At 45.3% G+C, this 15,890-nt stretch overlaps 1 protein-coding gene across 1 annotated transcript in view; it reads left to right on the top strand.

Moving 5' to 3' along the window:
• LOC143975198 (EF-hand calcium-binding domain-containing protein 6-like) overlaps positions 1–15,890 on the top strand; it is a 159,004-nt gene that overhangs the window by 132,295 nt on the left and 10,819 nt on the right. Inside the window, exons 16-18 of the mRNA XM_077477308.1 lie at positions 5,450–5,693; positions 10,241–10,413; positions 15,715–15,877. Of these exons, the coding sequence (XP_077333434.1) occupies positions 5,450–5,693; positions 10,241–10,413; positions 15,715–15,877 (580 nt within the window). The remainder of the gene's footprint in view (positions 1–5,449; positions 5,694–10,240; positions 10,414–15,714; positions 15,878–15,890) is intronic.

The raw sequence follows: 15,890 nt of genomic DNA, 5'->3' as shown, positions 1-15,890 counted from the left end.
TCTAGTACGCTATACCTTACCAGTCCTTAGAAGGACCTTTGTGGAACTAGTAGGTTGTGATTAGCAGACTGTACCTCACTCAACCCCATATACTGTAGTACACTATACCTTACCAGTCCTTATAAGGATCTTTGTGGAACTAGTAGGTTCTGATTAGCAGACTGTACCTCAGTCCCTATACTGATAAAGGACTGCTGCAGAATAGGGCAGCAATCAGCAGTAGTGCACCTCAACCCTATATATTGTGGACCTATACCAGTCCTTAAGGATTAGCAGACTGTACCTCACTCAACCCTATATACTCTAGTACGCTATACCTTACCAGTCCTTAGAAGGACCTTTATGGAACTAGTAGGTTGTGATTAGCAGACTGTACCTTAGTCCCTATACCCATAAAGGACTACTGCAGCAGCAGTCAAGTATAATATTCTTTCTATATTTGGAAGAAAGAATATTATACATGTACAACCCTATTACCATACCAGTCCTGAAAAGGACCTTTGTGGACCTATATAGTAACAGCTAATGATTAAACTGACTGTCCCTCACTGCTACACACAGCTTCCTGTCTGTCCCTATTTAAACTGACAAAACACAGGCTGCTGCAACAATAACTTGAATAGCACTGCACTCAAAACTATATCCTGTACTACTACACCATACCAGTCCTAAAAAGGACCTTTGTGGACCTAATAGTAACAGCTAATGATTAAACTGACTGTCCCTGCTGCACACAGCGTCCTGTCCCTATCTGCACTGAGAAAAGACAATCTGCTGCAACAATGACTTGAATAGCAGTGCCTCAATCCTATATCCTGAACTACACCTATACCATACCAGTCCTTAAAAGAACTTTTGTGGACCTAATAGCTAGCGATTTGTGTCACTGCAGTCTCTCCCTGCTCCACACAGCAACCTCTCCCTATAGCGACAGTAGATAGAATGTAAAATGGCCGCCGGATCGGGTCTATTTATAAGTTAGGGGGAATGTCCAATTGTCCATGTGCTGTAATGTCTCAATTGACTGTCCTGTACCCCATGATGGATGTGTCATCATAGGTCAAAGTTCTTTTACACAGTAAACACGTAAGTCCGCCGGGCGAACAGCGGCAACAGTCCGCCGATCGGGTGGACCGCGAACAGCCGAAATTCGCCGCGAACCGACCGCCGGGCGAACAGTTCAGCCATCCCTACTTATTACCACTGACTCATGGTCCAGCAGGCATGCACAGGGAAGTTACCTATCTTTCACGGCGTATTGGGTGACTTCCGGCAGCTGGGAAGGATGCAGGACAAGGTGCAGTAGTGTTGGAGGTTGTTCGCCACCACGGATCCAAAATGCTACTACTGGTTGTGACACACCTCTCTCCTCCACCCCCTCCTCTTCTTCTTCCTCCATGGCCTCTTCCTGTGCTTTGTCCTCGGAACCAGTGGTGCTCCGTAGGCATTCAAGGGGCTACGCAAGTACGCAGGCAAAAAGATGCCATGCCGTGCTTGCGCTGGTGTGCTTGAGGGACAGGAGCCACACTGGGGCAGATATTCTGTCAGTTCTGCAGGGGCAGTCTGAGAGGTGGTTGACGCCACGCCAGCTTAAGCCAGGAATGGTGGTTTGCGACAATGGCACTAACCTCCTCTCCGCCCTCCAACAGGGACAACTGACCCATGTGCCCTGTGTGGCTCACATTCTTAACTTGGTGGTGCAGCGGTTCTTGAGCAGCTACCCAGGCTTACAGGATGTCCTGAGGCAGGCCAGGAAAGTCTGTGTGCATTTCCACCAGTCATATAATGCCAGTGCTCGGCTGGCTGAGCTCCAAAAGGAATTGAACCTGACCAAGAACCGCCTAATCTGTGACATGCCCACCAGGTGGAACTCAAGTTGGCCATGCTGCAGCGGCTGCACACGCAGCAGAGGGCCATCAATGAGTAACTGTGTGACTACGGAACCGGGACAGGGTCAGGGGAGCTCAGTTTTTTCCTCACGCCAGTGGGACATGATCAAAGATGCATGCACTGACCGGTCCCCATTTGAGGAGGCCACGAGGATGGTGAGCAGTGACAGTGCATGCATCAGGGATACTGTACCTCTTGTCCACCTGTTGGAGCACACGCTGCGTGGAATAATGGACAGGACATTGAGGCAGAACAGAGACAGGAAGAAGAGGACTTCCTTGCCTCTCAAGGCCCACTTTATCCAGACAATGTTCCTGCTGGCCCGCCAATCACACAGGAAGAGAAGGAGGTGGAGCAGGATTGTGTCAGCATGGAGGTGGAGCCTGGCACTCAGCAGCAGCAGCAGTCTTTTAGGGATCATTTACAGTCCCAAGAAACCTGTGGACTTTTACGTGGCTGGAGGAGGTGGCTGTGGATCATGTCGTCCTTAGTGACCCAGAGGACTCCGGACCGAATGCCTCAGCTAACCTACGCTGCATGGCCTCCCTGATCCTGAAAAGCCTGCGGAAGGATCCTCGTATTCAGCGGATCAAGGAGATGGATTATTACTGGCTGGCAACTCTCCTTGATCCACGGTACAAGGGTAAGGTTGCGGACCTTATCTTGCCATCTCAGAGGGAGCAGGGGATGAGACATCTTCGGGAGGCCTTTCAGAAAGGTCTGTGCAACGTGTTCCCAGAGACTGGGAGGTTACAGATTCCTGGTCCTGGACAACGTGTTGCTGATGCTTCGGTCAGTAACAGAAGGAGAGGTAGAGAAGGTGGCCATATGACCAATGCGTTCAGACAATTTTTTAGTCTGCAGTCTCAAGGTATGATCAGTTCCTGCACCCATCTCCAGCATCTGATTTACATGGTGCAGGAATACCTAGGGGCAAGATCAGACTTGGACACCTTTTCCACCGAAAATCCTCGGGGTTACTGTGTCTTGAGCACAGTATGCAATTGAGCTACTGGCCTGTTCTGCATCCAGCGTTCTTTCTTTTCTTGCTGCTAGAGGCTTTGTAACCGATCACACGGTGCGCCTGTTCACCGACTCGGTTGATCGACTGACCTTCATAAAGATGAATCAGTCTTGGATCACCACCAGCTACCAAGCACCTGAAGCTGATGTAACCAAATTTTTTTTTTTGAAATGTCATATCCCTTCAAGACTGCATATGCTGATGCTGAGTGACTATCCTGTTATGCTGACTGACTATCCTCTTCCTCCTCAATGATCCTGCTGATTGCTTAGAAGAACATTTTTGGTTCTGGATGCCGCCACCAGTGGCTAAGGCCCAATTTTTCAGCCCCTGTTTAACAGGGGCATGTAATTACAATTTTTAATGCAATATTTTGCAGGAGAGTTCGTTGCTGCGCTCAACTACAATATTTATGAGTGGTTGCAGTGTTGTGGCACCAGCACCAGTGCCCAAGGCCCAATTTTTGAGCCCCTGTTTAACAGGGGCGTGTAATTACAATTTTTGATGCAATACTTTGCAGCAGGGCTCATTCCTGTGCTCCAACTAGAGTATCTGTGAGAAGTTGCAGTGTCGTGGCACCAGCAACAGTGCCTAAGGCCAAATTTTTCAGCCCTTGTTTAACAGGGGCGTGTAATTACAATTTTTGATGCAATATTTTGCAGGAGGGTTCGTTGCTGCGCTCAACTACAATATTTGTGAGTGGTTGCAGTGTTGTGGCACCAGCACCAGTGGCTAAGGCCCAATTCTTCAGCCCCTATTTAACAGGTGCATGTAAATAAAATTCTCGATATAATATTTCACAGCAGGGCCCATTCCAGCGTCCACCAAGAGTAAATGTGAGGACTTGACAGTGTTGTGACACCAGCACCACCACCACCACCAAAGGCCCAATTTTTCTACCACTGTTCAACAATGGCATGTAATTACAATTCTTGATATAATAGTTCACAGCAAGGTGCTCCAGTGCCCACCAAGAGTCACTCTGAGGGCTTACAGTGTTAACTTGTGGCAACACCAACACCTTAGGCCCACATTTCTGCAGAGCATATAGGGCAGGCCCCTAATTTCAAGCATTCAACTTACAATCGTCTCCTACTTGCAAACGGAAGGAGACAACAGGAAGTGAGATGAAATCTACCTCTAGGAAGGAAAATTCTCTCCTGTAAGAGTTGATATGGGAAAAACGTGTCTTCTCTCCCCTGATGTTTTATCCCAAATCCTTGTTTTACTAAAAAACCCACATTTTCAAAAAACATTGGTCATTGGGACAGAAAGTGAGGTGAAATCTCCTGAAGAGGTGCAGAGACGGAGAAAAAAATGTTACAGGGGTGATAACCCTTCCCCATGTTTTCAAAAAAGCTTAAAAATAGATTTTTTGACTGGAGCTACACTTTAAAAATGTGCCAGTTAAAAATTACAAACAGATTCTACTTAACAACAAACCTACACAGTCCCTGTCTTGTTTGCACCGCCTGTATACTGCTGTTCTGACTATATAGGGCCTGGGGGCCCCACGCCTTTCCTTTTTTTAATTTGTGTACGGGGTTCCCCTTAATATCCATACAAGACCCAAAGGGGCTGGTAATGGGCAGGGGAGGCTGCCCATTCCATTTTCTCAATCATTTTCATCCATATTGCCAGAACCAGACATTACATTAAAACCGCAAGCAGTTTTAAATGACTTTTTTCCGTTAGAAATGTCATTTTATGTAGGGACTGTTCTAAACACAGCAAACACGTGCCACTATACTATAGACATCCCCCCAGGCAGGATATTTAAAGGAATATTTCACTTTTTTTCACTTTAAGCGTCATTAAAATCAGTGCTCCCAAAAAAACTTCAGTTTTTAAAACTTTTCCACTGGGGCACTAGCCGGGTCCCCAAACCCTTTTTTGGACAATAACTTGCATATTAGCCTTTAAAATTTTCACTTTTGATTTCAAACGTCTGAGTCCCATAGACTTTAATGGGGTTCTAAAGTTTGCGCAAATTTTCGGTCCGTTCGAAGCTTCTGGTGCGAACCGAACCGGGGGGGGGGTTCTGCTCATCCTTACTCTCTGCAGCCCATACCTCTCTTAATACAGGAAAGGATTTTGCTTACTTTGGAAATCGCAGCTTGGCATTGCCTGCTATTATTAAGTTTATGATCTACCAAAACACCCAGATCCTTCTCCACCATTGATTCCCCCAGTTGTACTCCTCCTAGTATGTAAGATGCGTGCATGTTTCTAGCCCCCATGTGCATAACTTTACATTTATCAACATTAAATAATGCAACATTTTCCTGAAAAATGTCAATCAGAAAGATATTGCCTAATAGCCATCAGATGGAGTTGACGATCATAAGGAAATAAACATATTAGAAACATTATGGGGATTATTCACAACAGCAGCATGCAGAGAGATTCGCAAAGAGAATTTTTATTATAAATTGACCCCTAAGTGTTTTATTAAAGACCATTTTGAATTATATACAATCTTGAGACACTGTGGAATTTAATCTGTTCTTTTATTTATTTATTTTTTAAATACAGTTTTGACATCCAGCCTGGAATTACTCGTGGAGAGATCCGCAGACTTTGGAGCACCTTCATCACCAACCAGGACAAAACATTAGACTACCTGGAGTTTGTCAGACACTTTGGTTACTCACCAAAATCTGCATGTTATCCCAATGCAAAGATAAGCCCCCCAAAGAAAGGCGATGGAGATTTCCACATTCGATCTAGGAAACTGAACTGTGATTCTGACATTCTTATAGACAATGTCCGTGCAAAGGTATTACTGTTGGGAATATCATAATGTTATGTTATCCAATAAGTGGGACTAATGCCACCTACACACGATCAAACAATCCAGCGGAAAAGTCCAGTGGACTCGAGTCCGCCGGACAATCCCCACCGTGTGTGGGCTCCGGCTGACTTTTTTTAGCCAAAACTCTGGTGGACTTAGAAAATAGTTTTGCATCAAAATTTGTCCGGCCGTGTGTGTGCTAGTCCACCATACTTTTGAAATGAACGGAACTTTTCCCGCACGGAGAAAAGTCTGTTCATTTTGAGCTCGGCTCCAGGTAGCCGGGACTAGCGAAGGAAGTCAATGTCGTGACCTTTGGTGGCGACATTGACACATCGCTGGCCCCATCACCTGGTATGGACTTAAAGGGGAAGCCCTACGCTGAAAAAACTGCGTGGGGTCCCCCCTAGGTCCATATCAGACTCTTATCCGAGCACGCAAGCCTGGCCGGTCAGGAAAGGGGGTGGGGACGAGTGAGCGGCCCCCTCCCTCCTGAGCCGTATCAGGCCGCGTGCCTTCAACATGGGGGGGGTGTTTTGGGGAAGGGAAGGCCGCACAGCCTCCCCACCCCAAAGCACCTAGTCCCCATGTTGATGAGGACAAGGGCCTCTTCCCGACAACCCTGGCTGTTGGTTGTCAGGGTCTGCGGGCGGGGGGCTTATCAGAATCCAGGAGCCCCCTTTAATAAGGGGGCCCCCGGATACCGGCCCCCCACCCTATGTGAATGAGTATGGGGTACAATGTACCCCTGAAAAAATGTAAATAAAACACAACACACAAGGGTTAGAAATAGTTTATTGCACAGCTCCGGGGGTCTTCTTCTGTCTTGGGGGGTCTTCTCGCTGGACTCCTCCGCTATCTTCTGCTGGCTCTTTTACTAGCGGAGGAGCCCGGCTTTCTTCTTCGCCGCCGCAGGGGGGTCTTCTTCCGACTTCGGGGGTCTTGTCCCCCTCTTCGGTTCTTCTTGCCGGGCCTCTGCTCCTTCTTCTAACTCTTTTACTGGCGGTGGCCTGGTCTTCTGTCGCCGCTGTCTTCGCCGCCATCTGTTCTTCTGTTCTTCTCTTCTTGAGGTGTTGCCTCGTTGCTGTCTCTGGCTGCAATGACAGGGACGCAGTGTGAGGTGACTTATATAGGGACATCACCGGGTGATGTCCCCGCCCATTATGATATCACAGTCCCAACATCCTCTGCTAGTCCTAGTCTGCCGGAAAAGTCCCATGTGTGGGCAGGTCCGCTCGGACAGTCCAGCGGACTTTACTGTGGTTTGCCCGGCAGACTAAGTCCGCCGGATAGTCTGATCGTGTGTACGCGGCATAACTTTAACTAGTGGTAATTATGTTCACTGTAGTTGGGACACTACAGGGTTTAGAATTTCTAAACCAAACCACCTCATGGAAATTATTTTTCAAAGTCGGATCAGCTACCAAATAATAGATAGCGCAGGGAGCATGGTGAAAATGTTTGTATGGTGTTGTATATGTGCAGCGGTACCCCCGTGAGGGCTGCTAATAGACTCTGTACCCCACTGATTACCTCGACTCTGCAAATCCTCCATTACCTCTGACACCCTGGGTTCAGTCATATTACCAGCTGTATTAGTAAATAGACACTCACACAGTATTAAAGAAACAGTTCCAGTATGTTTATTGTATTAGTAAGAACACAAACATAGGTTTATCTCAGCTTTGTCAGATAATAAGAAAACACTCTTACAAACACATATTTTATCTATACTTATCAAAAATACAATATAATGTGTAAAGTCCCTTTAAATGTAAATGAGCATAAATATAAACCCAATCACAGAAACTTATGTGAACAGATTAACAGGAGGGTAGACTACTGGCACTATATCTTCTGTACCTGTATTGTACTTCCTTTGATGTGATCCTAATGATGTTATCCAATATAGCTACTGAAATCAAAGATGTGAACTGGGCATAGATGTCTGCTTTCAGTGTTTGTTATAAAAGTACCACCAGTTGGACTATGTGAATGATGTCTGAAAGCAGTGTTTATAATAATAAGATGGGCTATGCCCGCTCACCACTCTGGAACTCAGATATGGTTGGCAACAATGCAGATTATGAGAAGACTCTAACAGGAACTCTCTCTCTCTGTATCCTGGCTTTGGGAAATGGTGCCCGCCGCGCCACGCTGCAGCCCACTGGGATCTGAAGAGCAGGCATCTCCGGATGACCTGGAACACCCTCCGGTCTGCTGCAGGGAAGAAGCATGCTGTCCGCAGAGGTCCCTCTGGATATAGCTGTATCTCCCCACTGTGTAGGCCACAAATCAACAGAAACTCACTGTCACACAGACCTCCTGCTGACAGAGTCAAACGACATCTCAAGAGGGTGATGTAGGCCGCGCCACCCCCTTTTATATCCTTTCTCAGCAATCTATTCTGTTCACTCAGCATTCTGTTAATTGTAGTTCAGATCAGTCCTGCTAGCATAATCTCTTCAGCATTCTGAACTACACATCCCATGATACTTTGCTCTAAATCCTTTCACAGGAAGAAGGAAATTAACACAAAGAGTCCAGCAAACACTAGAGGGAGCCAACCCCACATTAATAACACAGAAAATGTCTCTGGATTGTAGGCATAATAGCCAGTCCTGGCTACATATGTTCCAGTGGGCATTTTGAAGAAGACAATGTTTTCTAAGTGGGTACTGACAGTGTTTGTTGGTGGCTTATGTGTCAATTTTTTATATTACAAGTTGTCCTAAGCCATCTCTGAGGCTAAAATGCTGGTACATGACTGGGTTTTTTAATTGAAGAAGCCTGATAATAATGGGATTTTATCTATTACTAGTGGTCTATTTTGTTTTTAAAAAGTCAATATCTTCAGTAATGTGCAAACTGCAGTAACCTATTATTCTATATATTGATTTTAGAGTGGTCAACAAAGTAAAGTTAAGTTCTAATTGGTTTTTGTGGGTAACTGTCCTATAAACATAAGGGGCGATTCATACTGGTCCGAAATGCATTCTGACTTCGAGAGCACAAGTCGCATAACATGTCAAAATTAATGGTTCCCTATGAGACCCATGTTAACTGGTCCGGCTTGTGTCGGTCCAACTTTGAAAAAGTTTCCTGTACTACTTTGGTCTGACTTGAGCACGATTTCAGGCTATTAATTTGAATGTAAGTCACATCGAAGTGGGATCATATTCTTAACTGATCCGACTTGTGGCATGCAACTTGTGCTCTGAGATCAAGTGTATGCAATGCTAGCAATGTAAAATCCTCTTACAAAACGGCATGGAGTCCCCCCCCCCCCCCCAAATACATACCAGGCCCTTTGAATCTGGTATGGCACTTGAGGGGCAACCCTAAGCCAAATTTTTTTTTAAAAACGCAATGGGATTTCCCCCAAGACCATACCAAACCCTTTGGTCTAGTGTGGATTTTGAGGGGAACCTCATGCCAAAAAACAAAACAATGTGGACCCCCCAAAAAATCCTTACCAGACCCTTATCCAATCTTGCAGCCTGGTACTCCCCTCCTGAACCATACTAGGCCACATGCCCTCAACATGGGGGGGGGGTTGGTACTTTGGGGCAGGAGGGCTCAGCCGATGGTTGTGGGAGTCTGCAGGCAGGGGGCTTATTGGAATCTGGAAGCCCCCTTTAAGAAAGGGGGTCCCCGGATCCTGGCCCCCCCCATGTGAATGAGTATTGGGTACATTATACCCCTACCCATTCACCAAAAAAAAAAAGCAGTGTAAGGTTACAAAAAAGAAGAGAAGTCTTTTGTTAAAAATGAAGAGTGTCCCTAGTCGTCGCTCCAAAGTGAATCACAATGTCTTCTTTTTCCACTGATGTCTTCTTTCTCCAGTTCCTCCACCTATGTCTTCTCTCTCCGGTTCCTCCACCGATGCCTTCTTTGTTCGGTGCCTTCACTGATGTCGTCTTTCTCTGGTTCCTCTGACAATGTCTTCTTCCTCCGCCTCTTACCCACTGAAAATAAAAAAATGCTACTCCTTCGATGCTGGCTCCCATCATTCTGTGAGCTCTGGTGTCTCACGGTTACTATATAGCTATGGTCGTGGCCATTGAGTGACGTCGCACTGAGACTCCACCCCCTTGTGACATCATGAACCCAGGCATGATGGGTCTGTGATGTCATGAGGGGGTGGGGTATCAAGGTGACGTCACCGTATGACCACAATCCATAGCTATATAAGAACTGTCAGACACCAGAGCTCACAGAACTGCGGGAGCCAGCGTCGGAAGAGGAGCATTTTTTATTTTCAGCAGGGCAGCAGAGGAAGAAGATATCGCGGAGGAACCGGAGAAAGAAGAATTTGGTGAAGGAACCTGAAAAAGAAGACATTGGTGAAGGAACCGGAGAAAGAAGACATCGGCGGAGAAAGAAAACATTGTGATTCACAGATGAGCTATGACGGGGCACATTCTTCATTCTTCATTCTTAATAAATAACTTGATAAAAACTATCTCTTGTTACCTTGCAAAGTAATTGCTTAAATGATTGGAGTTTTAGCAGTATTTGTTACATTTTAGGTGGAGTATTTATGGGAGGAACTGCGAAAAGAATTTGAAGATCTTGATCCATACCACACCAGTTTTGTCAGCAAGGAAGAATTTAAAGACCTTTTAACTGAACTCTGTATACACTTGAATGAATATGAACGTGAGATGTTAGCAAAGAAATTTGAATCTAATGGTGATGGACGGTAAGTTATGCCTAAAATTTGTGTTATATTTAAATATTACATTTATAATTAATGATGTCCTAGATCTGGTAATAATACAATATCAAAGTTTGATAACTCCTTTTGATACTCATTGTATAGTGCTAATCCACTTTCACTTTACTTGTAACTTTCCCCCCTAATGCTTACCTGAGCCCCATTTCAGTCCAACGATGTACTCAAGTGCCTCGGCCATCAAAGTCAGTTAGCTAATGAGGAGAGAGAGGGGGTGGGGCCGAACCACAGCTGCGTGTCTGAATAGACACACGGAGCAGCGTCTCAGCTCGGGTGCCCCCATAGCAAGCTGTTTGCTGTGAGGGCACTCATAAGAGGGAGGGGCCAGGAGCACCGGTGAGGGACCCGGGAAGAGGAGTATCCTGGCTGCTCTGTGCAAAAACCTTGCACCAAACAGGTAAATATAACATGCTTTTTATATAAGTCTGGAGATGAGCTTTTTTTGTACTGGAATTGCCAATCAGCCAGAGAACCAATCTTAGTTTAACTGAGAATTTGTGGCTGAAATTAAAAAAGCTGTTCATTCACAATTCACATGTAATCAAAGGGAACTAGTGCAGTTATGCAACAAGGAATGGAGATAAATTGCAGTGTCTAAATGGGCAAAGCTAATAAAGAACTATACACACAGACTCAAGGCTGTAATTTCTGCCAAAGATGTATCTTTTTAACACTGACTTGAAGGGGTATCTACTAATGCAATCAGTTATTTAATGTCATTTCACTGTAATTACTTAACTTATTAGAGATCTGCTTTAATTTTTAAATTAAAGAGTCTATCTTGATTGTAAAAATGTAAAATGAAATTCACTGAAAAATAATATTTTATGTAAATATACCATATATGAAAACATCCACAAGGGTGAATACATTTAATAGGTGAGATATGGTGTGTGCAATCTGTGTAAAAGTGAGTTGTGAAGTCATCAGGCCCTAGGTATTTCCCCACAACCATAGCTTTGATGACATATAGCATTTTATCTTAGGAAAAACTTTATACCTCATACAATAGGGTTTTATTGTGATAGAAACTCACTTCCTGATATGAGATATATTGTGAATGGTCTTAATTTTTCTGCTTCAATACATTTTTACTGAGATTTTTTTATGGTTATCCAACAACAAATGGAACAAATACATACTTTAACAAGGAAGAAATACATACTTTAACAAGGAAGAAAGCACAGTTTCAACATAAGTAATAGTGAAAATCATGAGCATATAGTATAATAAGTAAGTATAACAGTATAATAAGCAAAAATAGAAAGTCTGGGGGATTAGGATGCGGCAGGGTGTATACTCAGTCACACCCCACCCACCTTTGTGGGCAAATAGTTTCATTTTTATTGCGACTTTTGGGGTTTGCATTGTTTAGTGATTCCAATGCAACTCATATTTTCTGGCATCATTGGAAATACTAAACCCCAGAATCTTTATCCATTTTTTGAAAGGCATAAATGGATAAATGGATAAAACAAAGAGTACAAAATCTGGTGCAGCTGTGAAAAGAAACCAATCAGTATTTTGTCAAAGCTTCATTGAACAAGCTGAAGTTAGAAGCCGATTGGCTACCATGCACAGCTGCACCAGATGTTGCACTCTGTTAAATCAGTCCCACTTTGGTAAAAAAAAAAAAAAAAACAGTCAGGCTCCTGCGATCCTATATTTTAGTCCTTCTACACACTGTCGGACATTCCAACAGAAAATGTCCAATCGGACCGTGTTGTCCGATAATCCGACCGTTTGTGGGCTCCATCGGACTGTTTCCGTCGGAATATCCGACCGACAAAATTTTAGAGCAGGGCTTTAAAATTTTCAGACAACATGGTCTGATCGGACTTTGTCCGATCATTAGTAGAGAATTCCGATCAGACAAAGTTCCACGCATGCTCAGATCAAATTACAAGACCAAAGCTATTGGCTACTAGCCTGAATGTAGTCCCGTCGTAAGGAAATAACGTCATCATGTTCTGAACGATCGGATTGTCAGACAACTTTGTCTGACCGTGTGAACGCAACACCAGTTTCGGACAAAATCCGTCTGACAAAATCAGACGGATTTTGTTGTCGGAATGTCCGACCGTGTGTACAAGGGCTTAGGGTATTTTAAGAGTTATTCGAATTTATCATGATCCAGGGTAGATGAATTAGGGTAAACACATTTGTATGCATTTTTTAATCAGAACAATGATAATTAAGATCGTATGAATTATAATTAGTGATAATAAAGTCATAAGAAAAAATGATTTGCACTTTTTTTTTTAATTTGCCTTAATATTAGCATGCAGATCTGTCTGATCTGCAAAGAATCATAGTCCATAACCAAGCAGTTTTCCCTCATGAAATGTAAAGACTGAACACAGACCAGGGGTGTATCATAAAATGAGTGGGCCCATGTGTAAGATCAAGAGTGGGCCCAGGCATCGATAAATAAATAAATGCTGCGGTGCAGCTGCAAAAAGTGGGAGCGTGGTTTAAAGTGTGCTAAATATTTGGTGTGGCTTAAATGAGTTGTAGTTAAATAGAGTCTGAGATTACTTACATAGCCCAGAATGTGGTAATGTTAAATATGGAATGTACAGTGTGGAGTGTACAGTGGTGGGTTATATGTGCAGGAGAGTAGTGTGGAGTGTACAGTGGTGGGTAGTATGTGCAGGAGAGGAGTGTATGACGGTGGGCAGTATGTGCAGGGAGAGGGGTCTGGAGTGTATGGCAGTGGGTAGTATGTGCAGGAGAGAAGTGTGATCTGTATGGTGTTGGGTAGTATGTGCAGGGAGAGGGATGTGGAGTGTATGGTGATGGGTAGCATGTGCAGGGAGAGGAGTGCAAAGTGTGTGGTGGTGGGTAGTATGTGCATGGAGAGGGGTGTGGAGTGTATGCTGGTGGGTAGTATGTGCAGGGAGAGGGGTGTGGAGTATATGGCGGTGGGTAGCATGTGCAGGGAGAGGAGTGCAAAGTGTGTGGCGGTGGGTAGTATGTGCAGGGAGAGGGACGTGGAGTGTATGGTGGTGGGTAGCATGTGCAGGGAGAGGGGTGTGAAGTGTATGGTGGTGGTTAGTATGTGCAGGGAGAGGGGTGTGGAGTGTATGGTGGTGGGTAACATGTGCAGGGAGAGGAGTGCAAAGTGTGTGGTGGTGGGTAGTATGTGCAGGGAGAGGGGTATGGAGTGTATGGTGGTGGGTAGTATGTGCAGCGAGAGGGGTGTGGAGTATATGGCGGTGGGTAGCATGTGCAGGGAGAGGAGTGCAAAGTGTGTGGTGGTGGGTAGTATGTGCAGGGAGAGGGATGTGGAGTGTATGGTGGTGGGTAGTATGTGCAGGGAGAGGGGTGTGAAGTGTATGGTGGTGGGTAGTATGTGCAGGGAGAGGGGTGTGAAGTGTATGGTGGTGGGTAGTATGTGCAGGGAGAGGGGTGTGGAGTGTATGGTGGTGGGTAGTATGTGCAGGGAGAGGGGTGTGGAGTGTATGGCGGTGGGTAGCATGTGCAGGGAGAGGAGTGCAAAGTGAGTGGCGGTGGGTAATATGTGCAGGGAGAGGGGTGTGGAGTGTATGTAGGTGGGTAGTATGTGCGGGAGATGAATGCAGAGTGTATGGTTTGGGTATGGCTAGTATGTGCAGGAGAGGATTGCAGAAAGTATGGAGGTGGGTAGTATATGCAGTGGATGGTGTCAGAAGTTCTTTATTATTATTTTATTTATTTATTTACAATTTTGTTTCTTTGTATTTTTTCAATTTTTTTCAAAATGCTTTCTGGGGGCCAGTGAATAGTCAGTAGGGCAGTGGACTGTCAGTAGAGCAATGCACAGAAGGACGCAGGGGGGCTGGAGGAGGACACAGAGGGGCCAGAGGGACAGTCGGGGGGTGATCACTGCAGTGGGTGAGGGGTAGTTACAGCGGGGCTGCTGTTAGAAATCATGGGGCCCCCTACAGCCTTCCTGATTGGCCCCCCAGCCCTGCCCCTGCATACCTGCCAAAAAGAATGCATCTTTGTCTTCAAGGGGGTTAAGAGGGAGCACTGGTGCTCAGTCAGGGGAGATGGGGGTCTTGGAGCTTAGTAGGGAGAAATGGAGTCCTGGTGCTTTGTGGGGAGAGATTGGGTGGTCCTGGTACTTAGTGGGGAGAGATGGGGTCCTGGTACTTAGTGGGGAGAGATGGGGGTCCTGGTACTTAGTGGGGAGAGATGGGGGTCCTGATACTTAGTGTGGAGAGATGGGGGTCCTGGTACTTAGTGGGGAGAGATGGGGGTCCTGGTACTTAGTGGGGAGAGATGGGGTGTCCTGGTGCTTAGTAGGGAGAGATGGGGGGTCTTGGTGCTTAGTGGGGACAGATTGGGGGGCACTGCCAGTCAGTGAGGAGGGGGCACTGGTACTCCCTATCTGCTTGATCTATCTGGAATCCTGTGTAGAAAAATCATACCATCTCTCACTTTTCTTCTGGGCTGATTTCTCTCATCTGAACGTATGCCGGGGATGACAGTGCAGTGATAGCTCAGACCATCTCCCGAAAGCAAAAGAAAACTTCCTCTACTCACGCCTTTGCCAGGCTTTTGACTTATGACTCCTCTATAGCAGAGCCCAGCAGAGGAAGCCAGTGGTGAAAGTGTTACTTTGTTGACGCTTTTTCCTTACTGTACTTATCTGAGCTGTCACTGAACTGGCTTCCCCATCATCCCTCCAAGTGTGCCGGCCTGGCCACAGGAGCAATTGTACTGCTGTCACTTCTCCTGTCAGCAGTGGCCCCCCTCCCCCCACCTTTAATGTGGTACCCTGGGCCCCCACTGCTGCACTGATCATCCCTGACATCCCCCGGTTATATCATTTATGTGTGCAGGGTGAGTCAGGGCACAGTGCCCCCCCCTGGGAACTGTGTGTAGTGAACATTTTGCACACATGGATGATACACCACTTACACAGACTGAACAAATCCACATGCTTTTACTCACATGGGTCAAAAAATTGCAGTTTCTCATTTTGCCTGATTTGTGATTTTTATCACTGTTCATAAACTAAAGATGGTACCACCTTCTGGATAACAAGAAATCCTTTGCACCACTCATTTACTTATAGATCAAGTACCGTCTTGCAGGCCGCTTACTGAGACCTTTGCCCTGGTATACCAAAGATGACTTCCTTTTCTGTCCCTCTATTAAAATAATGGTGATAGACATTCTTCCTACAAAAGACCTGTTATTAAATGTCAAACCCTAAATAAACATTTATATTTATTTGCATGGATTAAGTTGGTTTGTGTTTTTTTTTGTTTATGTAAGGGTATGCTACATTGATTTCCTGCAACCGTTTGTGCCTCGACGACAAGCTTTAAAAGCTAAAACTAACATGGAGGCAGTTATGCAGAGTTCACGGGAAGAAGATAATCCATCTGAATCCCGTCCTAATGGTCTGGGCACACTGACATCAAGGATGCGTAAGAAGGTAAGATTGTTCA

Source organism: Lithobates pipiens, unplaced genomic scaffold (genome assembly GCF_037356315.1).
Source record: "Lithobates pipiens isolate NorthernLeopardFrog02 unplaced genomic scaffold, aLitPip1_a1.2 Scaffold_13, whole genome shotgun sequence".
NCBI classification, from domain to species: Eukaryota; Metazoa; Chordata; class Amphibia; order Anura; family Ranidae; genus Lithobates; species Lithobates pipiens.
The sequence above is the reverse complement of the archived record's forward strand: the minus strand, read 5'-3'. Positions and strand labels throughout refer to the sequence as shown.